Source organism: Sardina pilchardus, chromosome 11, assembly GCF_963854185.1.
Source record: "Sardina pilchardus chromosome 11, fSarPil1.1, whole genome shotgun sequence".
Taxonomy (NCBI): Eukaryota; Metazoa; Chordata; class Actinopteri; order Clupeiformes; family Clupeidae; genus Sardina; species Sardina pilchardus.
The window spans coordinates 20,449,597-20,477,034 of NC_085004.1; the positions used below are offsets into that span (position 1 = coordinate 20,449,597).

Here is a 27,438-nt window from a genome sequence, read left to right on the forward strand (position 1 = left end):
TTCCGTATCATTTAGATTTTTATTTGTAGTAAAACACATACAGCCAAAAACCAGTACAACATCGTATAAATACAAAGGTGCACAGCAGGTGGACAACTTAAATGATGAAACCTTTTTTTTTTCACTACTGACTTGCTGCCACAAGTCAAAAGAGAACATTTCCACAAACAAAAAAATACATGCACAACCATACATACAGCACATACATACAGTACATACATACATACATACATACTATACATACATAAAACGCACATACATACAAACATTACATACACAACATACTACAATATAAACAACACAACAACCTTAGTGGACGAAAATTTATGAAATGTAATATTTCTCCCAAAATGGTTAACAGAAACATGAGTAGAGGACCAGGAGGATGGCTTTTCTCTGCCTCTTCTGAGATCCATTCATGAAATGGATGAATCTCTACTGAGAGCAACTATATGAGAAACCAACAAACGTTAACAAAAGTACCACTTCCAAATCTGGCCGAAGTCCCCTGTCCAAATACCAAGGCACAAATCAATGTAAAGTGCTATCCAGCTACTTTCCCCAAGTGCTATCTTTTTGTAAATAAGTGTCTAATAATGTAGATCTGTATTGGTGGAAAAATGAATGGAGATGGATTAGGATTTGATTAGGAGCCCAAGACTGAAGTTGCCATGCTACTGTACTTTGTAAGCACTGTAAGGTGTCAGACATGAGATCCCCTTATGAGAAATACCATGCAAGAGATTTGGAGTGTTGCTTATCCATATATGCATATGTGAAAAGATGACTGCGGGTGATGTAGTGACTTATTCCACATGGTGCAAAGGGTATTTTTTGGTGGCATAAATCAAAAAAAAATTTCAGATAAAAATTATGCAATTCTAGGGCACAGTAAAAAGAAACAATTTCCTGATGTTCTGTGCAGTGGATGCGTCTTGTTTCTTTACTGTCTTATTTATTTATTTACATTTTATGGGTCAGAAAACTGTTAAACGCTTTTGACAACAAAACTATTAAACAGGCTTTATAGAGTGCACTTCAATATTGAGAAACATTCTCTTATTTATCACGCATCTGAATTAGCCAATAAAATAGCTACAGATATAAAAGACCATTAGCGACAGTTTTTATTTAACAACAAAAAATACCAATTGCACCAGCTGAACGTTTCGATGCCATCATAAAAAGCCACTCAACCCTCAACAGAACATGCACACACACATGCCCACTCACACACACACACACACACACACACACACACACAAACAATCAACATCGGCGCTGAGAATAGACCTTGTTATATGTTGTATTGTATTGTCTTGTTGTGTGAATTATGCTTTAAGTAGCTTTTTTTGTGCAGGGGAGGAAATGAATAAATGACATCGAAAGAGACAGTTGCCTCATTCAGAGGCATTGCACATTCCTTAATAATGATACAGGTTTTGTATTAAGTTAGGGTCTTAGCACTGGCCCATAGCCATGAATTCTTAAACTAGCTTCATTTTAGTTATAGAGTAGTTTCAGAGTTCCTAATGATACTTTCTAAAGATAAGGAAGATCAATTTAACCAAGAACCAGTACAAAATATTGTGTTACAAGTATAGTGATGATTATGTACAAAAATGGAAAACAAACAAACAAACAAACAAAAAGAAAAACGGACAGAAAAGACTATAGTGCCTTTGGTTTATAATATACACAAGAACACACAGAGAGCCTGAAACAGCATCGCAAATGGGTGATGAGGCTACAGCACATGCATCATCCATATATGTCCGCTGTATCTAAATATGTCTCCGTGTCCTGGACTAGACTTCATGACCACGTGCACCATTGCAGTCAACGCACTTAAAGAACATGTTCTACTATTCCATTTGGTAGACAGAGAGGCAGCATGTCCTTCCTACCACAACTGACCACCATTGGTGCTTGTTTCACTGTGATATTACGGCATCAGAAGTACAGAAACACCTTTACAAAATAACCCCAAGGGCTGGATTCCTGTATGTGGATTAAGCCTAGTCCAAAACTCAAACAAAACCTAAATGAAAATCCTCATCGAAATAATCTATGCTTTTAGCCTAGAACTAGGCTAAATCCATTACCAGGAAACTGTCCACAAATGGCAAAAACTGGAAAATCCACATCTCCTGCACATCAACTGTCCCCTACCATTTCTCGACAGGCAGCCCAGTACTCCGATTACCCGGACAGCTAAGGATTCTCAAGGAGAACTGTGTTCACCCTCAAGTCTCTTGACTACAGAAAGTAAAAATTATCTCCTCAAACAAACGAGTCCTATAAACTTGCCTGAACACCTCACTCAGTCTCAGGCCTCTTCAGGATACAATGAATGCATCTTCATAGATCACCAACTCCCTTCATAAGACATAAGCCGCTGAAATGTACAACACACTTGTGACTATGACACAAACTCACATCACATCTTCAGTGAGAGTGACCTTTACAATTTGTCTTCAAAATGAGACGCTTAATCTGATGGTGCCAGTAATCTAAAGGAATCAATACACACAGGCACACACAGACACACACACACACACACACAACTGCCATCATACATAGCAAATGCTCAGTGACGTATGCTGCTGATTGTAGTCTAGATTGTTCTCACAGATAGACACTGATACACTGGTGTGTGTGTGTGTGTGTGTGTGTGTGTGTGTGCGTGTGTGTGTCTGTGTATGTGTGTTGGAGGCAGGCCTTCTTAACATATATATCTGATACAAATTGTTCTGTCTGATATACAAGTGACAACAAAAATAAATATATAAAGTCCTTTAAACATAATATGGTACACGATCAAACCTGTAGGAGTTCCTGTACACAGATTATACAAAAATACATCCCTTTATCATGTCAAACGCATCTCTAATCATCCATGACAAACGCTCGGCGCCTCAAACATCAATGTAAAACACACACCATGACAACATGGTGGCTCATTGAACAAGAGGACTACTATAATTACACCATAGACAGGCATAGACCACAATGACAGGTGGGGCGCTGCCCCTCATCTTCCATCTTTTTTTCGGGCAGAAATTCAAAAATGTCTCTGTTCCTCCAGCACTGATCTGCACATCCCCGTCAAATGAACGCCCCATCAAGCCGAGGCACGTCCCACTCCATCACAGACTACCCGACCTACACTCCAGAAACAGGTAACCAAGCACAAAATACTAAAGGCAAGCTGGTGAGCAGTTTCCAGCAGCTTCTGCTTCTCAGAGGACAAATATAATGCAGTGAGTGAGAGAGAGAGAAGAGAGAAAAGAGAGAGAGAGAGAGGAAAGAGAGAGAGAGAAAGAGAGAAAGAGAGAAAGAGAGAGAGAGAGAGAGAGAGAGAGAAAAGAAAGAGAGAGAGAGAGAAAGAGAGATACTGTAGGTAAACATCTACAAACGACCGATCCCTTCAGCAAAGGCGTTGTGAGTCGGCTTCTCGCCGGCAAGCGGATGACAATCTACGCGAGAGAAACAGTTGCTCTTCGCCAGCAGAGAAGAGAATAGAGAGCTCATCAGTGCACAGCTGTGTAGTGATCACCACTGGCAGATTCCTCTGCGCACCAGACAGGCTGCTGCTGCGCTCACGCCTCTTTGTGTTTGGTTATTCGTGCGGTCCCTCGCTGTAGGGGCTCTCAGCTGTAGCGGGAGAAGCAGGCTATGTACAGACAAGAGTTTATCAGAGCGAACAGGAGGAGTCTGAACATCAGACGGATTCCATCTGACACACAAGGGGCGGCCGTGTTTGGCGTCTGAGTGGTAATATTGCTCTTCTCCAAAAAGCCGAGAGAGAGAGAGAGAGGAGAGAAAGATTGATTGTGCAGCTGTAGAATCCCAGGAGATGAATGCCATGGTTGGCAGAGAGTCTCCCACCCACCGGTTTCTTGCAGGAAAGATGGTGGTGGTGGGTGAGTGGGGCTGGTGGTGCTGGCACCTTACTCCTCTGAACTTTCCGACCCCCGGCCTAAACAAAGCTCCTCACCTGCCCCCCCCTCCTCCTCCTCCTCATCCAGAGCTTCATCACTTGCCCTGGAAGTTGCTGAGCTCCATGTCGTCCTTGCGCCGGCGCTGCTGGGCGAACAGCGAGCTGAAGGGGTAGAGCTTGGCCTTGGCCGGGTAGCGCTGCCCGGCGATGTCCACCTCGTAGTCGCCGCGGTTGATGAAGTCGGGCGTGATGGCGGCCGGCGCGCCGTCTTCGCCGGGCGGCGGGCTGACGAAGCCCAGGCACACGTGGCGCTCCAGCGTGTAGCTGTAGGCGCTGCTGGTGGTGGTGCCGGCCAGCAGGCCGTTGCGGAAGATGGGCTCGCCCCACCAGGGCCACAGGTCCAGCTCCGTGTCGTGGTCCTCCAGCACCAGCATGACGAAGCGCCGGGTCACGCCGGCCTGGCGCTGCTGCAGCAGGGCCTCGCGGCCCAGGAAGTCGGTGTCCTATAGGGGGGTGGGAGAGAGAGAGAGAGCGTGACATGATGGAGGAATATGATGCTCAAAATGGCTGCAGGACATTGAATAAGTGGAAACTACAGTAGGTCTCGGAAAGCATTGTTCTTGCTTGTACACATTCTTAAGACGTCAAAGGTCTTGTCAGTTATTCAACAGATTAAAATCATGAAAAATTAATAAATGTGTATAAATGAAAAGTGAGCTATTATGTTTTTAAATGGCGTGACAAGAATGATAAATACTGCTGCATATATTACAAAAATGATAATTGGCTAACAGATGTTTCATTCAACCCCAAGTTAATGAATCAGCAAGGGGCCAGAGATATGCAGAGACAGCAGTTACCAGCACAAGGCCTGGCGACCTGACCGACCTTGTCAAATTTGACCCTGAACTCGCGGCCGCACTCCAGCGGTGTGGTGAAGGAGTCCAGGTCCTGTCCCCAGAAGGCGAAGAACTTCTCGATGCGCAGGCTGCGCAGGGCGTAGTAGCCAGCGTTGCGAATGCCATACTTCTGTCCCACCGACATGACTTCGTTGTACACGTGCAGCGCGTACTGAAGAGACAGGGAGGGAGGAGCGAGGGGGGCACAACAGCATGAGGTGAAGTGATGGGGACACAAAAACTGTGGCGGAAAATAATTGAGTCAAGTGGATCATGCTAATCCATCAGTGATGAGATCGATCCCATCACATCAGATCCAAGTTACTGTAGGGCTGCAACTAACTGTTATTTTCAAACAATTAATCTGTCAATTAATTGATTAGTTTAATGTTGAGTGTGTTGTTCACGTGGCAAAGACATTTAGTTTGCTATCATAGAGGACTAAAGCTGAAAATACTCAAATTTAAGATGCTACAATCAGAGAATTTTATGGTAGTGTACATTAAAACCAATTAACCGATAGTTGACGATTCATTTAATAGTAATGACTAATTGATCCATTGTTGCCGCCCTAGTTTGAGTCAGCGGGGGTGATGAGGTGTGATACTCACCTCAATAGGTATGTAGAGCATAAACCCGGGCTCGCCAGTGTGCGTCATACTCATGACTCTGATGCCATTGGCATAACCAACACTCATTTCCTATGGGAGGAACACATAAAGATCACTGTCCAGTACAACATTATACAACATTATGCCATCTAAATAGGAAAACAACTTCTGAGAGACAGACAGATAACCAAGGACTATTACTGTACATTAGAGAGAGTATATGTTGCATATGTATATGTCAATTAGGCCTTTTAAAAAAAGGAAACTATCTCTATCAGAGAAACAGAATAGCGGAGAATGGCAAAAGACAACAGAATGAACCCAACTTATCACAGAGAAAGCATATCCTACCTTACAGAACAGGGACGGGAAGTGCTCAGGTGTCATGGAGACGTAGGAGAGCTCAGAGAGCACATCCATTGCTCGTGGGCCAATCAGATTGAGAGCTGTAATGCGAGAGCAACCAGTGTGGATTGACATTAGTGCTCATTGGCAGAGGCATGAGAATTTTGTATTTGTATTTAGACCCTTTTAATCTGGTCCTAGAGAGTTTCGCTTAAAACATTCAAAACCAACGCACATTCTTTGAAATGAAAATTAATCATGACTGTAGTATAATGCTCTACAAATGCTCTCTTTATTTCCTGTGCCAGCAGGAAAGCCTTAGGAATGCACACGTTTGCTTCTGCGGTTGAAAGAGTATATCTGTACGTTTGGCTCCTCCAAAGAATAGCACTTGTTTCCTACCAGTACCAGTTCATACAAGTTCAAATTAAATGTTTTCCTCAAATAGGCAAAAAATACAAACACATTCAGTTCTCATAAAGAACATATCCAGCTTGACATTGCATTTCTTAACACCAGAGAATGAAGGTGAAAGTGTAAGAGGGAGCAATAGATTTCTGAAGGCCACCGTAGTAGAGTTTAGCTCTCGAGTGGCACCCGGTAGTCACCTCCTTATCCTTTGTGTTGGTACAGCCTGACATTCTATGGAAGGCAAAATAGTGCACAGAATAGACTACACACTGTATGAAGGACCTTGATGTCTAAGCAAGAAGAGCCACATGGCTTCAGGCCTGCCACTGTTGTGATTAGATAATGAGTATATTGAATTGGCTTGGGGTTGTGTCTCTGTGGACACCTAGCCAAGTGGCGCCGTATGGGAGAGCTTGTTGACAGCAGTGTAGCATAACAAACATAAACATTTCCATCCTACAGTAACATGAGCACAGCATCAGCAGTGCAGCAGAGTGATCTCTCCTCACCGGTGTACTTCCAGCTGACGTCCTCTAGGTGGAGCTGTGGGTCGTTGGGCATGTGCCTCTTGATCCAGGACCAGCAGTGGACCTGCTGATCCGTGGGCGAGATGATGAAGAAGCTGTGGACACAGAGTCAACAGCTGAATCTCTGGATCATTTTAAACAGAGGTGGAAAAGTCCTAGCCTGACGAGCCAGACCCACATCAAGATGTAGGGTCTGGACACTCACCGTAGACAGGGCTCAATCGGAGGGGTGGGATAAACAGTTGTCTTTCAAAGACAATTTTCAAGTAGCAGGAAGCGTAACCTTCCCTCTCCACGCAATAGGATAACGCTAAACGAATCATCTTCTTGTTTTCAAATAACAGGATGCGTTACCGTCGCAACTTCTGGTCGCATGTCAGTCACCATTATGTTAAGCCCACCCACCGACTCTATACACGCTGTGATTGGCCCGCTGGTGTTTCGAGTTCTCAGCTCCCTGGCTCTATGGACCGTGCCTAGACCGCCCCGCCAGCCAAATTACATTTGCTGCCGCTAGGGGCGTCTAGATTTCTAGGCTAGAAAAGTCCAGCTTCAGAGAGTAAAAAAGTCCTACCAAAGATCGTATAGTTTTACTAAGATGAATCATAAAGGGGTTTTTCAATGGAATGAAATGGCACCACTTCCGCCTCCTAAAGGGGCGTGATCAGTGACGAGATAATCAGTATAGAACGGTGTAGAATCAGCAGAAGCAGGTGCCGTTGATAACAGGTTTATTTCTTCCATAGAAATGCTCCCGTTTGCCTCCTAAATGGGAGTGGCAGTTGCGTCACAATGAAACCAGAATTTACGCTCATATGAATCGTCTCGCTTTATAAACCGTCTCTGGTCCTACCACATATGCCAACCATTCACTTAAACCAGCTGATTCTAATTAGCACAAGTCTTCAGCCAGCTAGAGCAGCTAATTGATGAGATCACCTGTGTTAAGTGCACAGGTAGAACCAATACGTGGTTGAACTTGTACTTCCTCAAGCTGGACTTTTCCAGCTCTGATTTTAAAAGTATTGGTTGTAGAGCAGCATAGGGGGTTGTTATATTCAATCAAAGTAAGATAACACAAACAGGCAGTGAACTATGCCAAAAGTAGAATGTGTTTATCTTACTGGTAAATAAGCTACTGTACAGTATGCAGATGAATCAAAGCAGTAGAACATTTATTCACAGCAGTTTGGTGGGAACGGGAGAGGACTGAACGTCAACAAGTGAACCTGGAGTCTGTCCAATAACCTCTCCCCTGCTTCTGGCGTTCCTATAGAGTGATGTTTACTATTATACATGTTTGTGGAGACGGGTGTATGAGATGAGACGTGACCATTGATAGGGTATGGTTATGTGGGATTGAATCTAAGCAATGAGGCTTTCACACCGTGGCATGGAAAAAAAGATGAAAGCTCTTTCAGACCAACACTAAAATCAAAGGCAGTATTTTTAGCCTCACAAACACAACGGCCAGCAAATTCACTTCTGCTTTGTGGATTCCAGACTTTTTAGCTTTCCGAAAGTAGCAGAAGTGTCTGTCTATGTGTCTGTATAGATCACATGTCTCCCAGCTGCGTTTTTAACCCCATAAATAACCAGAGAGAGAGAGAGAGAGAGCGAGCGAGACACCTGTTCCACACCAACATTCCCTCTTCCTTCCTTCTTTCTATAGCTCACCTGTTCTTGCTCAGGCGCACAACACTGCAGTCGTTCTCATAGCCGCCCCGCTCGTTCAGCATGCCTGTGTGGACGATGTGTCCGACTGGCACGTCCAGGTCGTTGGCACACAGGTGCTGCAGCAGCTCCAGAGCTTGGTCTCCAGTGGACTAAAGGGAGAGAGACGGATATCAGATGTCAACACACACACACACACACACACACACACACGATGGAGGGGGCAGAAAACAGGAGATTCCGCATTTATAGCAGTGCAAAAAGCTGAGTGTAGGGAACACACATCTTAAACTTTTACAGGTGATGAATTTGTATTTGTATTTTTTTGCTTTATTTTGTGTCGCTTTCCAGAGACATTTGCTGCCACAGATTTGAATGATCACCTAGAGAGGGGGGCTTCACTCACCGTGAGCTCAAACTTGGTGAAGGAGGACATATCGATGGTGCACACAGCCTCTTTACAGCACTTCACCTCGGCCCCCACTATGTCAAACCAGTCAGGCTTGTAGAAGGTCTTACTCTGGTCCAGAGACAGCAGGTCTGAGAGAGAGAGACACACAATCCAAAATGGAGACGCACGGTAATTAAGTTAAGGCCAACTAACAGTTATTTTCATAATCGATTAATCTGCCGATTATTTTCTCGATTAGTTGTTGGGTCAATGAACAGTCAGATGTGAATGGTGAAAAAAAGTCGATCAGTGTTTCCCAAAGTCCACAATGACGCCCTGAAATGCCTTGTTTTGTCAATAGTCTAAAGGCCTATTCGGACGGGATTAGTTTTATGGGGGGACGTACAGTAATGCAGGTTTATCATATGACCTCTGTAATATAAATGTCCAATTCGGACGGGACTAGACATCTCTGTCATTTTACTTGACATGGGAGGAGTAACTACGTTTACGTTCTGCCGTCACATCTTCGTCGCTGTGCACGTAATACTTTGCGTCAGGTACGTGCGGCATTTTCAGATTTGAAAGACTACAAGTTGGTTAAACTAGCAAACGTTAGCTTTATGTTATGCCATAAGTAGTTTGAAATGGCTAACAATATCAAGCTAATAGGCAAACTAGCTAACGTCCTATTAGGAGCTACACAGCATGTCATGTTTTCATTCAGACTATGGTGGAATTGTTTTCCAATCAGGATGTGACGAAATATTACAGACATCTTTACAGAGGGTCGCGTTCGCACGGGATTAATATTACCTAAGGTAATTTCTCCGGACCGTTTTACGGAAGGTAAAAGTGTCTGTAAATGTCACCGACATACTCCGTTATGTTTACTGACATGGCGCGTCCGGACGGGACTACATTACCTGGTAATTATTACTTTACTTGATGTCACCCCATAAAACTAATCCCGTCCGAATAGGCCTTAAAGGGATATTCCGCCATTTTTGGAAATACGCTCATTTTCCACCTCCCCTCGAGCAAAACAATCGATATTTACCTTGTTCCCGTTCATCCAGCCATTCTGTGAGTCTGGCGATACAAATTTTAGCTTCAGCCTAGCATAGATCATTGAATCGGATTAGACCATTAGCTTCTCGCCTGCTAGCTTCATGTTTAAAAGTGACTAAGATTTCTGGTAATTTTCCCATTTAAAACGTGTCTCCTCTCAAGTTAGAAAGTGCAATAAGACCAACTGAAAATGAAACCTGGCGTTTTTCTAGGCTGATTTGACATGGAACTACACTTTCATCTGGCGTAATAATCAAGGCAACTTGCAAACGTACCATAGGCGCAGTGATATCGTACGCAGCATCTGAAAATAGTCCCCATAGACAACAAGCAGTAGTAGTGCCAGTAGCTGCAAGTTGCCTTGATTATTACGCCAGATGAGAGTGTAGTTCCATGTCAAATCAGCCTAGAAAAACGCCAGGTTTCATTTTCAGTTGGTCTTATTGCACTTTCTAACTTGAGAGGAGACACGTTTTAAATGGGAAAATTACCAGAAATCTTAGTCACTTTTAAACATGAAGCTAGCAGGCAAGAAGCTAATGGTCTAATCCGATTCAATGATCTATGCTAGGCTGAAGCTAAAAGTTGTATCGCCAGACTCACAGAATGGCTGGATGAACGGGAACAAGGTAAATATCGATTGTTTTGCTCGAGGGGAGGTGGAAAATGAGCGTATTTCCAAAAATGGCGGAATATCCCTTTAATGCTATTCAGTTAACTGCCATAAATCAGTAAGTAGCCACCAGACAAATGCAACTTGCAGCCTTAATTAAGCCACAGTGTGGCCAAAGATTAGTCACAGGATTGGCCATGAGAGAGAAATGGGAATCGTGCTGGGATGGAGACACTAATTGGTCCCCGGTCCCATATGGTGCTGAGAGGAGAAATGGTGGAGTCGCTCACCCTTCCCCGGAGGGACGAAGTACTTGGCTCTCTCGAAACCGTGCTTCTCCATCCAGCGGCCCCCCTGGGTGTCCAGCCGGTCGTACAGGGGGCTGGTGCGCAGCTGCCTGCCTGTTTGGAAGTCCCAGCGTGGGACCTTCAGCTCGTACAGCAGGGCTGTGGTGGATAGGGACACACAAATGCACACACACACACACACACACACACACACACACGTAAGGACACAGTGAAAACAGTGGAGCTGAGAGTACTCTGGAGGTAGTACCCTGGTATGACACCATGAGTGGGTATGTCTAAAAATGCCTCCCTATGAATGCTCAACCTTTCTCATTCAAAAGAAGAAGAAAAAAAAACATCTCAGTGTATTAATTTGCAATACATGTGGGTAAGTATGCTGTGTGGCAAACTGGCAACTAGGTGTGTAGTCAGAGATATTAAAATTCTATATTAAAATGAAGTCTCCAGTTACAATTACTGAATTGTGAGGCTACCTGCACTGCCTGCTTTGCATGTATGCAGTGATCTGTAATTGGCCAGGGCTGACTGTTGATGAGCATGTTGATGTGGAGGTGTGTGTGCGCTGCTCTCAGTACTCACGCATCACCTCCATGACGCGGTGGCGCAGGAAGGTGCGGCTGCTCTGCAGGTTGCCGAAGCGCTTGATGTCCAGAGGCCAGACGTTGGCAGTGGGGTAGCCGTACGTCATCCACTCCGCCAGGTACCTTTGAGGGCAAACAGGTGGATATTAGGCTGGGTGAACCCTGCCTGACCTGCCGGCAAATTTAGATTTCGCCCGACAGCTCAGGCTGGAAACCTGCACATCCATGTCCTCTGTTCCCTGCCAGAACCTTTGGCTCCAATCACAAACTAGCTTATCCAAAAGATGCCCCAGATCGTTGGTCTGATTGGTTTAAGGATTATCCAAGCGTACGGAGTCATGATTTGAATGATGCCAGTCCCGCCACTCCCCCGAAAGAGCATGCTTCTCGTGCAGTAGAAATAAAGCGCAGACTCCCCATACTAACGTTCAATCGTAAAAGATTGAGCTTATTATGGTGATAGCCAGACTAGGTGGATATGGTCATGGCAGTATGCATGATGTAGTATGTATTTAAAATACACATTTCAAACATAAATTAGAACGTTGTATTTTATTGGAGTGCAGAAAACGGCTGCATATTTTGTACCAAAATACTTTATAGGTGTGTGCTTTTGTGGTTTAAAAATACTGCCAAATCGTTTTGGCAAAACCAATACTTTTGGTATGCAAAACAAGGAATGTAGCCTCTGGCGGGTGCTGACTTTGTAATTTGCCCAGACTTGTTGTGATTAGAATATTGAGTGCTCCTATTATTTAGCTAGCTGGCTAGCTCTGCTAAAATGGAGACCTTTTTGACAGTAGAGCCAAATGGAGAGGTATTTGTCAAGTTTTGGTAGAACACATTGAGGCATTCTTGACTGAAAACACTCCCACACAACAAGACCAGACGGGGCCGTGGCTATGGATGGGAACAACATTGAAGTGACAGCTTTCATCAAGCAGAAAGTCCCGACTTACATTTGCTGTAGTTTTGTTAGTGAGTTTAATAACGCATCTAGCAAAAAAGTGGCATTGGCCTTGGCATTTGGGGGGGTCTTGCGACGGAAACATTTGGGAATCCCTATTATACAGCTACAGTTACAGTGTTGCCTCTATGGGAATTTTAACTCATAGGGTTAACATAGGGGTTCCAATACTAATGACCCCTGTATTTTAAGGAAAACATTATTATTTATGATACATTATTCATTCACAAGGAAAATTGATGTCCTTAAAGGTTGGATGTTTCCTCATTTTTTTTATTTAAGGCATTAAGATCAATTTCCAAAAGATGATTTTATATTCCTCTTTATAGTCAACCTTAGCTTGTGTTCCAATACTTATGGAGGTAACTGTATGGCTGTGTACCATGAGTTTGAAGCCGTAATTTTAAGGTAATGGAACTGCATTGGGTTGCGTTAAACCCACATTCCGTGGCTTGGTTCGGTGGCTAGAATGTACCACTTGACAAGTTCAGTTGTGACATTTTAAGTTTATCTCCAATACAATATTTAGGCTATGAGATGCAAAAGGCAGGTCAGCAGAGTTGATCTGTTGACTGCAGGTTTATAATAAAAGTTTAGTTTTTAGTTTTTTTCCAAAAAGGCTTTTTTTCACTCAGTGCTGTAAAAAATGTGACCACTCATAGATATTAGCAGTTGAAGTACAGCCACTTAACAAATTTGTTGACTTTGAATTCTGACATTTTATATTCTGACATTCTAACATCTTGAATTTCCCCTGGGGATCAATAAACTATCTATCTATCTATCATTTTGAATTTCTGGGTCTTTCATTCCCCAGCTCTATTTTAAACTTCTGCTCCATGATTCTGTATTTGTTTCCCCCGAAGATACAGTCAGGGCTACTTCCACTGAAACTCAAAACCTTGCTTACTTTCCAGCTCCGCCGGCAAAAGAAAGGCCGGAGGAGTTCATGCCGGCGAGAACGTAGTAGCCGTGCACGGTCGGCGTCTCCCCCATCAGGCAGCGCATGTCTGGGGTGAAGGACTCAGGGCAGTTTACCAGCTGCTGGATCTCGGAGGACTCCAACCCCGGCATCCGCCTCAGGAGGGCACTCAGCATGGGCTCTGTGTGTGAGAGGAAGTGGAGGGTAAGGAGGTCACAGAGGGACAAACTGAACTTGCTCTGCACGGTCTTGCATTATTTCATTTTGCAATGGTTTTGAGCACAGCAAACAGACAAATAACTTTGAAATAACTTTTCAAATAACTGAAACAACTTGAATTGTGTGTGAAAAAGCTAATGTTGATGTGATAATTAAGAAATAATAATAAAAAAAAAACACCCGAGCAAGCAGTCAAAGATTTTACACAGTGCAGAACCTATCTGGCTAGACTTTGAGATAGCACTGTATTGTTTGAGTGGCAGAATGTATAAGCTGGTGCTGTAGAGTGCGTTAGTGTGGGCCTGGGTGCAGCGGTAAAGGCCATCCTCGTGGACATACAGCAAAAGGGTATGCACACTGACCCTGCTGGCATGTTAAATCACGCACCTGTCAACGACAATAACCTCCCAAATGTCATCACTGTCTCTGCAAAACCTTGTGCCTCACAAAAATAAGCCACATGGATACATACAGTATGGTAGCTGAGTCCAGTTTCACATTCAGATTATACGATCCTTTTTAGTCAGATATGTACAGTTTACAGCTGAATTTGTTGTTGGCATTTATACAACAGTTAGATCCAGTCAAACTGGATGACAGACATTACAAGAGTCATCATGAGTGAGTGGGGGTATCCCAGGACAAACCCACTCAAGACTTGTTACTGCTAGTAAGCACTCCTCATATTGTATTGAATTATCCAACACAGACATTTCATTAATTCATAGCGAGAGTAGCGATTTCATAACGTCACCCTGGAGTGAGAAAAAGGCAGAGTAAGTAGGCAGATAGGTCATAACGAGCTCAGACGTAGTTTTACATTTTAGATTTAATAGTGCTGGTTTCTCACTAACTTCTACCAAATAAATATAAGGGAACAAACCCTGACCTTACTTGTTAATACAGAAATACTGCGGTTTTAGAGTTAGCTCAGCCATGTTGGATCATTTTTTTCAAGTCACTTTTTCAATTTCAAACAACACACGTCTCGAGTGGGGTCACGTTGCTTGGCAACGACAAGCCTAAAGATTAGAACTATTTTTGTTGGGTGGGTCAAAACAAACAATAGAAAACAATTTTGGATCTTAAAACTAAATTAGTTGGTAATTAAACTGTTGTATAAGAGCAATATGTACACTTGTCATCGTAGGTTTACTGCCTTCAGCACTCGGCCTTCAAACTACAGCCTTGAGGATATCCTTACTAACCCCACTAGAAATGTAGAAATACACAACAATTGAGCTTAATTCTGTAAAATGAAATTGATAATAGGAAAAAGAGGGTGAGCTCAAGTCCAAGTAAATCAAGTCCTCTGGTGCAAATAAAGAATAACTGTGGTAGTACAATAGTACAAGACAAAAGCCTACGTACACTCTTTCTTAATTTATTGGAAGCGAGTCCGTAGACACACTCATTCAGGTTCTAACTAAGCCATCTTCTGTCTAGTGTCTGAGACTAATAATCAGACATTAACCTGACAGGTAATCCCCGCTAATGGCATGACATAATCATCCAGCTCCTCTGCTCAGACACACACACACACACACACACAGTCCCTCCCTTCATCCCGCCCTCCCTCCCTCACGTAACCTTTTGTAATGGCGTGAGAGTGGTAACAGATATCACAGGCCTGACCTCGTTCACGGGGTGACAGGCACCCGGCCAAGAGATGAGGGCCCTAAATCAGAGCCACTCGTGCTTATTCTCAAGCACAGTGCCCTGGTAATGCTATGGCTGGAGTAGCAGTGGTTGAACACAAGCAGCACTGCGATTCTGTCTAAAGGCATGCAATCAGAGGGAGGCAATCAGCCTGTGGTGATTTTTTAAAGACACCTTCCCAAGCATTCAGTTTGGTAGGAAAAACAGAATTTCCCCTCTTCATGCACCATTATTTCCTGGCGTTTTATCACAGAGGCATGAACGGCTTCTTCTGGTTTAGTAGTACAAAGCACTCCACTGTGCTCTAAAGGTTCATGTGTTCTATTAGGACACCAGCTGTATTGAGTGTACACCATGCACAACACCAGGTTGACCTTTACTTCCAAGCCAAGATCGCTCTCACAAAGGGGTCATGGTGAAACTACCTCACGATAGCAGCGCGGTGTACGCTATCAATAAATTAAGTGGGTTAGTGATAACATATCAATATTGTGTTGTTGTTACATCAGATATGATCAAAACTGTACCATCAACATTTCTATTTTGTGACAGCAGGTCCAGCTCCCAAGGACACATTGTTTTTTTACAAACATTGTTTGTTTGTTTGTTAACGGAGACACCATTTGACTGCTTTGTAATGACACTGCACTTTCAGACAAAACATTTTAACCAGCATACATAAATCAAACTGACAACAGCTGAACATACTGAAAGTACACAACATGAAATCAGCTCATGCACATACGGCTAGATCACATGAAAAAAACAACCAACAGCTGAACCAAACAGACAGACAGAATGAATGCATTTGCAAAGTGCATTTTGCAAAATCTAAAAAAAAAAAAACAGCTTCCTATAACATATAAATACAGCTGATCAGCAAAGGTACAAAATGAATAACCAACACTCACCAAAGTGGTCCCAGTCTTCCTGCATGTTCTGCACGTCCTGCTGGTTGCGTCCCTCTGTGAAGATGGGTTTAGGGTTCTTCTCGAAGCCCCCCGAGAGGACGCCCCCCTGCCACGGCCGCACATAGATTCTCCCATCCATGTCCATCACCACTGCAACAAGCCACAAGTGTCACACACTCCATTGTATGTACCACACTGCGGCATACACAATGCTAATCACAGCCTTGTAAGAACTGAAGCCATTACTGTATATTTGGCTTTCAAATTGGAAAGTGAACATCTGTAGCAAATTACACTCTCGCTTTTTCCTTCTGAGCCAAGTTTCCACATTGGAGGTGACGGACTGAAATGAACACTGGGAGGAACCGCATTTAATACTCATGGACACACTCTCCTGAAAGCCCAGGTCATTATACATCGAGTTCTGCGGAGATACAGTACCACTGATCTCTTACAGAACACTGCACCGACAGTCTATTGCTTCAACGTGACATTCTTTTGAAGTCAGCAGCAACTCTTGAGGTCACCTGGATATCCAAATAACTCTGCTCCACAGTACAACTTTCTGGCCTAGTTCTTACACCGGGTGTATACAGTAGGTCGAGGAAACAGAATACACATGGAAACTATTTCTATTTCCCCGCCATCTCCACACCTCAGTGTGGCACAGGGGAGTAACTGTATGTGGGGAGTTCTGGCCTGGTGCTTACCCGGCGTGTTTGGTGCAAGCGGCTTCTCCAGAGGCTTGGTGAGGAGGTAGAAGTGCTCACAGCCGTGCAAAGGAACAGACATTTTGGTCTCACTGGCCTGGCCAAGCTCATATGCCCACTGCAAAAAAATAAAAACACACACACGAAAAAAATCATGAGGCCCAGGTGTCCTTCCTGCCTGCCTGTGTTAACTTTAACAAGCATTAACTCAATTGGTAACAGTAAAAGTTGTCAAAGCTCTGCTCTGAGTGATGCTTTTCACCTGTCCAGCACAGTTGACAAAGTATTCACACTCAATGGGGCCTCTATCCGTCTCCACCCCAGTCACGTGGCCTTTCTCTAGCAAGATATGGTTGACGGTGGTGCGCTCATGGATTTGCACTCCTTAATCCAGTCATTTGCATGCCAGACCAGAGAAAAGAAGAAAAATAATAAATGGCAGCGACACAAGGCCCCATGGGGAAAACAAATCAATAAGATGCAGAGAAAGGACAAACATTACAGACACATTAGAACATAACAGAGTCATAATTTGTTCATTCATGTCTGTCAGTGCTAGCTGCTCACCGTAGCTGGCGGCGGCCACAGCCAGGGCATGGTTAACATCCGGGGAGGAGACCACTGCATCTCCGGGTAAGTGCAGAGCCCCAACTAGATCATGAATGTTAACCAATGGGTGCAGCTTGGCCACTTCTTTGGGTTTGATGACATTGCAGTTGATGCCCATAACCCTGAACAACAGCAAAGACCAATGTGGAATCACATAGGAATCGTGTATGACCAGTTAATCATAATCAGTAAAGCCACCAATAGTTAAACTAGTATGAAGTGTGATTTGAAGCAGTAATATGTTTATTTCTAGCCTTTTGAGTGTCACAATATGCAACAAGCAAAGTCAAATGTGTAAAAAATTAACTTGGTCTAACAATGTACCTAAATGGTTTGCTTTTAAATATGCATTCGCCCCCTGAAACCATAGGCCACTACTGAAGACCTAGGTCAATGATCAACCCTGGTAGATAAGACAACCATCAGTTTGTCACTATTATATTTCTCTGAGGCCTTTTAAAGTTCTCTCCTGAGGGGAAAGGTCTACTGAAGAGAAGGAATTCCTCAGTTGTTTGTCGAGCAGAGAGAGAGAGAGAGAGAGAGAGAGAGAGAGAGAGAGAGAGAGAGAGAGAGAGAGAGAAAGAGAGAGAGAGGAAGCACTTACTTCAGCCTGGATGCCAGGCGCTTCAGTGAGAGGAAACGGTCCTGATTCTGAGCCAGACACAGAGAGCCAGTCCTCACAAACCCTGCATGCCCATCCCACACACACACACACACACACACACAGACACACACACACACACTGAGTAAACACCTAAAAATCCTCATAACTCCAGAGAATTCTTTGAAAAACTCTGAGAAAAGGAAATGTTGAACGGTGGAGGGCAAGGTTGATACACCACCTGTTTTAACCCCTGTTTCTTCTTCCAATCGCTCATACAGTGCATTAGAATAGTCAGCCATTTTGCTTTCTATGATGATGGGCTTGGCAACACTGACAATTCCCGCACACATGCGAGTGGTGCCTGCTCCCAACCTGACACAGGGAGATACGAGACAGACCTTGTGAACACCAATAATTAACTGCAGTTATTCAAGCTCATTTTCTATGTGTCTCCATATCTCTGGAAAGAATCAGTAATGACTGAGACTTGTTTAGGTGGTCCCATACCTTCCTTGCTCAAGAAGTACAATCTCTGTCCATCCTAGTTTTGCCAGGTGATAAGCCACTGAAGTGCCCACTATGCCCCCACCACATATCACCACTCTGGCCTGACTGGGTAACGGTCTCTGCTGCTGGGTGTCCAGTCCCGAAGACAGGTTTCGAGGGGAACTCCATAGGCCCCGGCGAGCAGGCTGAGTCCCCCAGCAACCAGCATCTGACAGCAGCCGGGGGAACAGGGCCGGGGACAGAGCCCTGGAACTCCGCACGCAGCTGCGCATGGCTGTCCTGCCTGTAACGTTAGGCAGACCGAGTAAATAAATACGCCTCAAGCATTCGCCTATTAACTTATATTCAACCTATCTTACACATTAAATAAGGAGAATGTGACGTTATGTTAGACTCTGATGGGTAGGAAAGGAGGATAACTCAAATATTCCAGATGCAAGTAGCCACATTCATCGATATAACTTAGCTAGCAGGTCTGCAAGCAGGTGGGTACTTTGTAGGCTAGGCTAGTACATTTTCATGAATGTTACCATTTCGACATTAAATGTAAGGATAAGAAGCACCTAAAAGGGCTATTAAATATTTCAAAGTGATTAGCAATACAAAGTTATAGTGAGCTAGCTTGCGTTAAAGGCCAGCTTGCGCTGACCACTGTTTGACAGCGCCATCTGACCGCTACCTATCTGTTACAGGTATTTAGCAGCATAACTGTATGTGCAACAACCAAAATGGTAAGTTAAACCAACCCTGATATAGACACTCAGCTATGTATGACAATCTTGTATAAAAAGAAAAACAATATCGTTCTCAAACTGCAGACTACGATATGCTATTTTATTAGCAAACAAGCTAGCTTCACGTCATCCTCTTCCTAAGTTTTTTTTTTTTTAATTTTTAAAGAGATTTGGTTAAACGCCAATTTCCAAACGTTGTCTTCTGTATCTCTATGGTCATCAATCCGTAACTTCATTAGCGAGATAAGTTAGCATGGTGGGTGACACTTCAACAGTGCTACGTAAAGTAGTTACTGTTGAGCTCTGTCAACACAGCTAGCTAGCCTGCTAACGCCAACTCCCCAAGGTTAGCTAGTCCAAACTGACCGCTAGTCTGTGTCAACATGAGCCCAATTCTTAAACTAATGCAATTGCAACTGTCTACTCACCAATTAAATACAGCTCTAGTTAGACGCCGGAGAGAGAGTCCGGCTTTAGTTCTCTGCGGAGGTTACAACACGAGAAGACAACAGTTTCTTGCGTCTGTCAAACTGTCATGTTTGACTCGTAGACCCCGTGCGTCAGACTGCATGGAGAACTACAACTTTACGTGCCTACATCATTGAGGGGCGAGTCCCCACCAGCTCTTGATGAAGTAGGACCAGTACCACATTTAACCAGGAGATGTCAGCACAATAACTTTTATCATGGCGCTATTTTCTCAGAGCCATAGAGCTCTTCTATTACAGTGCATGCAATGCTGCACTGTAGCCTACTGTATTATCACTGAGCTTCTTATTATTCAGACTTTTTATTATTACAGTGCATGGAAATACACTCTACTGTTATCACTAGGTTTCTTATACGTATTATTATTCCGCTGAGCTTGAACCATTAAATGTACAAACTTCATTCAAACTTTGTTGCATAGGACTTATAAAGGACCGGTGAGCTATAGCCATTTTTTTCCATTATAGTAAACTTTTTGACATTAACAAAAAAATTATATAGGCCTATATAAAATAAAAATATATATATATATATATATTTTTTTCCATATCCAGACTTTGCTTTATGACATACAGTATAACACTGTAGCTGCCGGATTTTTGCCAGATATAGTTACACCTGATCCAACTGCCATCTTCTCAACTTGGCCCCTTTCTCTCTGTGTATCTCTCCATTCAATAAGAATACAAGGTAGCCTACCCTCCATCTAACTTTCTCTTTATCTGTCCACTTCAAACCATTCATTCATCCATTAAACTATTTGTCCATCAATAACAATTAAACTATCTACATATCAACATCCATTAAACTATCTGTCTATCAATATTCATTAAACTATCTGTCTATAATCATCCTTTAAACCATGGCATCACAGCAACCACCCTAGCAACCATCTTCTTAACTACCCTGACAACAACCTAGCAACCACCACTACAATGTCAACTTAGCAACCACCATAGTAACTAGCAAGAATACAAGGCACCTTCCTTCCAACTTTCTCTCATTAATCTACTTAAAACCATTCATTCGATTCATTTTATCAACATCAGTATCCATGTCCACTTCAATTATTACCCAGCAACCTCCATAGCAACAATCACGTCTTCCCTAGCAACCCTAGTATACTATTATGATTACCTTAGCTACATCCAAGCAACCATCTCAAATACCCTGGCAACAATGTAGCAACCACTATCATATTAATGTCACCCTAGCAACCGCTATAGCAACCAACATGATTACCCTATAAACATGCATAGCAACCATCATATCTACCCTAACAATACCTTAGCAACAATCTCAGTCTGGCAACAAGAATAACAACCAACATGAGCAACTAACACAGCAATTGCAGAATTTACCATAGCAACCGACATCTCTACCCTGCAACCATCTAAATTATCTTAGCAACAACCTAGCAACCATTACCATAGCAACCAACATGATTACCCTGGCACCCACTTCGCCACTGTTATCACTGGGCTTCTTATTACAGTGCATAAAAATACTGTTATCACTAGGCTTCTTATATGTGCTATTATTCCGCTGACCACTTTTTCGAAGTTTAATTCAGCTTGAACCATTTAATGTACAAACTTCATCCAAACTTTGTTGCATAGGACTTCTAAAGGACTGGAGAGTCATTTCTCATTTTTGTAAACTTTTTGATATAAAAAACAAGCTCAGTTTTTCCATTCCCAGACTTCACTTTATGACAGCCCACCGGACACGGCATTCAGCGGCGTGGGCTTGACGCGCAGAATTTTAGAATAGTTTTAACCGGTTTTAACCCTGTGTGGCTGCCGCACTTTAGACGTTTCTAGTGGGGTTTGCTCCGTTAAGACATGTACGCGTATCGCCGCGTACATGTCCAGTGGGCGTGGGCCTTTAGTCTTTCAGTTTAGGCCATCAAACTGTAGAAGCGCTTGCCTGACAAGAACAAACTGAAATGGTTACTAGGATGGGTGAAGTCCTTTGTGATTTTAGTGGATGTTCTTGCATCACCTGATGTATATATTGTGCAGGTAGCTAATCCATTGAACTATCGATCAACATCCATTAAACTGTCTAACCTCCATGTGTAATTCAAGTAGCAACCATCATGAATACCTTCACAACCAGCAAAGCGACTGCTTTAATTAGCATAGCAACGACAATTACTACCCTAGCAACACCTTAGTGACGATCTCTGCATTATCGGTTTTCAATATACATGACATTTTAAATCACAATCGTTGTATTTTCCTTGGAATTGCATTTCTCGTTACTTTTCCAACCACTTTTTCTGCATTTAATTCAGCTTGAAGTGAACCACTGAGCTTACAAACTTCATTCCAACTTCGTTCTGTAGGTCTTCTAAAGAACTGGTGAGCAATCAATATATTTTTCATTTTTGTAAACTATACTTAAAGATATTAACGATATCAAAAATCTTTTTTGTTCTATAGGAATCTGTATCAAATTTGAACCTAATGTAAACATTTAAGGGTCAAATACAGGAAGGATTCAATTAATAAATAATAATAATAATAATAATAATAATAATAATAATAAGTAAACCAGAATATGAAAATCTGCAGACAATTTTATTAAACTGACAAATTTTCCATCTGTACAGGAAAAATAAAATCAACAGAAAAATGCACAAATTTAAACCTCTTACATCTCAATATTACATGGCATAACTGGAGAACAGAGAAGAGTACAGCCATACATTTTCACACAAATAAAAATTACAAAATTGGTTATCTTTTTTGAGGACAGTTCTTTGTACAGAAAAAAACTAACTGTGAGGAACTTGGAGCAATTCTGGGTGATGTGTGCTGTACGTGTCAGGGCTGCTGTGGTGGAATCAGTAATCAATTGAAGCAGTTAGAGCCTGCCGTTACTGTACCTTACTCCAGATTTTACATGTATATTCCGAGAGCGTTACATGAATACGCAAATACATGAATGTACGTCCAAACCTGGGTGCATATTGATTCTTTCACCAGTTAAGTATGCCTCTTAAAAAGCAATTTTCTATATTTTTAAATCCATTTCCCCCCCCCAAGTTTTCTTGACATCCTCTTAGAGTGTCTGGCATCTTTAATTGAACTCGGATGACTATTACAAGGTTGAAACAACCCATTTCTCTACAATACCATTTCATATGTTGGTGACACAAGCCTTCAACCATTTATTATAAATTTTAATATCTGTCATTTGATACCTTGTCACATATCAGCTTGACAGTATGTCATTCACAGAGGCAGAGTTATCTTAAATTCCCATCCTGAATGCCAAACCTTGACATTTCATGACAATGGACGACAGCACCCCAGTGCTGAATGCAACTTGGGCATGTGTTGTGTTGAATAGGTTGTTTAATCACTAAAAAGAGCAAAAACTAAACATGATATGAATGCCAGGTGGATCAAAATCCTTGTGACGGCTGTAATTTAAAAAAAAAATCTTAAAAAAGGTCATAAATTGTGTTTTCCCCCAGACATACATCAGTTCAGAAAAGAGATCTATATTTGCAATAAACATTCATCGTTCTTAAATGATATTGTACTTTTATATAGCATCTGAAAATAATGACTAAAGTATCTGCCATTTGGGTAAATTGCAGCATTTCCTGGTTGCACATAATGGTCACACTCCCACACAAGTTCCATCAACCCGACCCCACCCCTCCCCCCACCGTGTCCAGCATCAGCCTGCCTGTATGCAGGATGATGTCCCATTTGTAAATACTCTCTAACTATTTACAAAATCATAACTCTTTGTGTTGAAATGCAATTTTCCCTTAGTACTTTTACATGAGGCGTTACTGTCAGGTCTTAGATCTCTGCTTAAATACAATGAACTGCAATGAATGTATTCTTTTTTCTGCGGACTAGGCTTCGTTCTAGACGACGTGTTAGGTGTTCAAGGATAAAGGAAGGTAAAGGAGGGGGGAGTGCTTCATGCCATGTATGGCCTGCAGTGTGGCTCAGAGGAGCTAAACCTGCCTCTTTTAATGGGTTGGTGCCTTTGTCTATGATATCCATGTCTCCTTTAAGGTGAATTCTTGACTAAGAGCTAAAGGGAAGGGAAGAGATTTGTTCTGTATTCCATCTGTGGACACCATTACATCCTTGGTCGCTCCTCTTGGAGTAAACTTACAGTATACAAAGCTGTGGCCTCCTCCCAAGACCAACCCCCGGTGACGATATAAAAACTTCTCTCTAGCCCGAAGCCCCTTTTTGTTCAGGTAGAGCCTATAGGGACATTCACAGGCGTAAACGAGAGAAAAGGCAACGAGAGAAAACATTTACACGTGACACACTTCACAAAAAGAATAAGCAAGAAAAAAACAAACACTCAACCCAATTAGTTTGTAAACAATAAATAAGGCTATGGTCAAACAAACGTACATAGATCACAAAAAATGTGCAATGATTCAGTTAGCAATTCAAAGTTCATCTTACATAAAAAAATAAGACAAAAAAAAAAATAAAAAATCACGCATACACACATACAGTCCAAATGCGCTCTAAAATGGTGTGCGGTTGTTTTTTCATTCTGCTCTTTGACAAATGCCTTGGCCCTAAACAACAAATTCAACCCTCATCAAAAGCTTTGTGTACAAGAAGGCAAGTAGACTCCTAGGTAACCCACATCTGATCTCCCTCTCCCCACTGTCCACATGCTGGCCAGGCAAACCTGGCAATTCTCTCCTACGCAGCCTGTGCCCAACGCACAGCCTCTAGCTCAGGCAGACTAATGACGGTTCTCCTGATCACTCCATCAGAAATCCAAAGTGAAGTAAAGCTCCATCGCCCACGCTCCCAGTTTCAGTGGACTCTGCATTGGTTTTGCCACTGTGACTGACCTTTCCTTGGAGTTTCACTCCAGTTTTAACAGAGACTTATCTGTTTGACATTGCATGAATACGGTTCCAACACCATGTCCATCTTTAAAAAAAAAAATTAAAAAAAGAAAGAGAAAAGGAAAAAACAAAACCAAGCGTTGGTTCTTTAATGCTGAGTGCACCATCACTCCGTCCTTCGGTTTTAATGTCGTACCTTCAGGCCCTCAAGTTCAATCAGGCAGTCCTGCGGCTATAGGGTGAAAAACATCTGCATGCCCGCTCACTCATTTGTGACCAGTGGATATTAAAAAGAGAACAAAAACAAACAAACAAAAAAAACGTTGAAAGCACACCCAGAAAAACAGCATAGAATTGACCCCTCTCTCTTGGGTGAGATGATTGCAAATGAACAGTCAATCCCCCCCTACTCCGGGAGTGGAGCGAACTGTGACGCACGTATGAGGATGCACAGAGTTCCATGGTGCATGAAGTCGATCCTGACCCCCAGAATACACCTCATGTCCAAAAGGGAAAGCCTCACGTCTGAAAAATACATCTGGCTCAAGAATGCAGCTGGAATTATATTAGAATAAGGCAAGCCAGTTCTAAAAAACAAAAAAACAAATAAACAAACAAACACCAACAAAAAAAAAAGTGTTGCGTAATGGCTTGCGTAGCAACAGTCATCCTCACATTTCTGTGGAGATTTGAAAACGCATGACGACGACGACGACGACGACGACAAAAGCCAAGGCAGAAGTTCCGTGAGGGCCTTTGCGGTACTGGAGCAGAGGTGCTTCTCGTCCTTCGTCCTTCAAGGGGACGAAGAAGCGAGGGGGTGCTGGGGTGGCAGGGAGGACAGCAGTAGACCATGGAGAGGACGGAGCAGAACACGGCTGCCCAGGGCCAGTGGGACACTCTGTGGGCCTCCTCAGGGGTCGTTTGGAAGTCTGAGGTGGGGCGGAGAGTGATGGTGGGGGCAGGGGTCTTTGGAGCCATGCCAGCATTAGAACGGGAGGGAGTGTGTGTGTGTGTGTGTGTGTGAGAGAGAGAGAGGGAGTGAGAGACAGAATGATTGAGAACTGAGACAGGCAAGGGCTACGAGTAGAGTCTGGGCCTTTAGAGAGAGCGAGAGAGGAAAGAGAGAGAGAGGGAGGGAGGAAGGGATGGAGAGACGGAGAGAGTTTGTCATGTATCAGGGCGGCCCCCCTCGGCACCCCTCTCTCTACCTGTCCTTCAGTTCCCTGGTGACACGCTTGGTGATGCGGCCACACAACAGGCCAATAAGGAAGAGCACGCAGACGGCCAGGGCGGTCACAAACAGGATGTAGTTCTTGGAGGGCGACAGCAAGACTTGCCGGGCCAAGTCTGAGAAACCCTCAGCTGGGGCCACCTGAGAGACACACAGACACAAGGTCATGGGACCAACATCACTCCACTGCAGCTTTCAAGTTCCGCTTCTTTAATATATGTGCAACAAAGCTCAAACTGTATAACGTGTGTGTACATGGGCAGTGAAAAGAGAAGAACGCAATTTTATTCAACCAGTGTGAAGATATGCTCATATGGGATTTGAGTTTTCAAAGGGAGAGCTCACCTTGGCTGCGTAGGTCCACATGTCAATGCGGTCCTGGAGTCTTTTCTTGCACTCTGGCTGCAGTCGTACGCGCTTGTCATCCAGAGCTTCCAGCAAACAGGACATCTCTGTTGAGGGAGTTGGAAAGGATGCAGTGACGGTGATCAGGCAAAGCGGAGATAAAAGTAATAATACCAGTAATAGTACCATCACTGACAACTTCCTTTCCCAAAGATCGCTGAATCTGGCTTCTAAACACGACAACTTGCTACCATTTCTACCCTACTCCAAGCTAATTAAGGGCGACTATCTCTCCAGAGGCATCTCTAAAGTATAGCCTTCAGCAGTGGTATCCAACTGTCAGAGCTGCCGGATATTACGAGTCCTGCAGAGTTAAGTTTCAATCACTAATCAAGCCACACTGTCAAAATCACCCTGGAACAGATGCATTATATGGCGCACATCTGCTGTTGTATCTCTAAAATATATGCTGTTTTACCTGCTAAATAGAGATGTCAAAGTTCGGCTTCAGAAAGTTAAAGTCCTGCCACATTTCTGTTCCAACCATTCACTTTATTAGCTGATTCTAATTAACACAACTCTTAAGCCAGAAAGCTCAGCTAATTAGTGAAATCACCTGTGTAAGTGCACAGGTAGAACCAATACATGGCAGGACTTTTATTTTCTGAAGCCAGACTTTTGCATCTCTGCTGCTACATCTTCAGAATAAATGTTGTCTTACCTACTAAAACTCTACACAAAATGCCATTTTATCTGCTAAATCTCCAGAATACATGCTGTTGAGCCTGCTACATTTACACACTACGTGATGTTGTAACTGCTAAATCTCCAGAATACATGCTGTTGTACCTGCTGAATTTATAGAATACATGGCGTTGTATCAGGCAAATCTCTAAAATACAGTATTTGCTGTTGTATCTGCTAAATCTCTAGCATACATGCTGCTGTATCAGGCAAATCTCTATAATATATATATCTGCGGACGGTTACTCACGTCTGCCATGGCCTGGAGTAATGGCCGCACATTGGTGCTTCAAGTCCAGGGCACAGGCCGTATGCAGCACTGGGTCCACAAAGATGTCCGCCTTGCTCTCCTTCAGCATGTTCAGGACTTCCTGCAGAGAGGAGCAGAGAGGGAGAAGGTGAGCGTGTCCCAGATTCAATGAGTTGGTATCAGACGCGGCAAGTCAGGGCTCTTTAAATATGCCCTTCACATAGAAATGTAGCCTGACATTTATGAATAAATGGTTTCAATTTTAAAACATTGCACCTAGTGGTGGTAGTCTGATAAATGGATTC

General features: G+C 43.2%; 2 protein-coding genes across 3 annotated transcripts in view; both read right to left on the minus strand.

The window, feature by feature from the left end:
• pdpr (pyruvate dehydrogenase phosphatase regulatory subunit) lies at positions 1-19,776 on the minus strand. Its single transcript, XM_062548604.1, has 18 exons — positions 19,645-19,776; positions 18,483-18,765; positions 18,214-18,347; positions 17,976-18,057; positions 17,330-17,493; positions 17,025-17,146; positions 16,763-16,880; positions 16,053-16,202; positions 13,252-13,444; positions 11,373-11,497; positions 10,776-10,931; positions 8,817-8,950; positions 8,414-8,562; positions 6,719-6,831; positions 5,805-5,899; positions 5,454-5,543; positions 4,832-5,014; positions 1-4,446 (listed from the first exon to the last, which is right to left on the minus strand). The coding sequence occupies exons 2-18, from the start codon at positions 18,752-18,754 to the stop codon at positions 4,039-4,041; spliced, it is 2,688 nt and encodes an 895-aa protein (XP_062404588.1). The 5' UTR covers positions 18,755-18,765; positions 19,645-19,776; the 3' UTR covers positions 1-4,038.
• Positions 19,777-22,271: 2,495 nt separating this feature from the next.
• glg1b (golgi glycoprotein 1b) overlaps positions 22,272-27,438 on the minus strand; it is a 43,311-nt gene continuing 38,144 nt past the window's right edge. For both annotated transcript variants that reach the window (XM_062548706.1, XM_062548705.1), the window contains 3 exons: positions 27,134-27,254; positions 26,140-26,246; positions 22,272-25,935 (listed from right to left, as the gene is read on the minus strand). In XM_062548706.1, the coding sequence (XP_062404690.1) occupies positions 25,768-25,935; positions 26,140-26,246; positions 27,134-27,254 (396 nt within the window). In that variant the 3' untranslated portion in view covers positions 22,272-25,767. The remainder of the gene's footprint in view (positions 25,936-26,139; positions 26,247-27,133; positions 27,255-27,438) is intronic.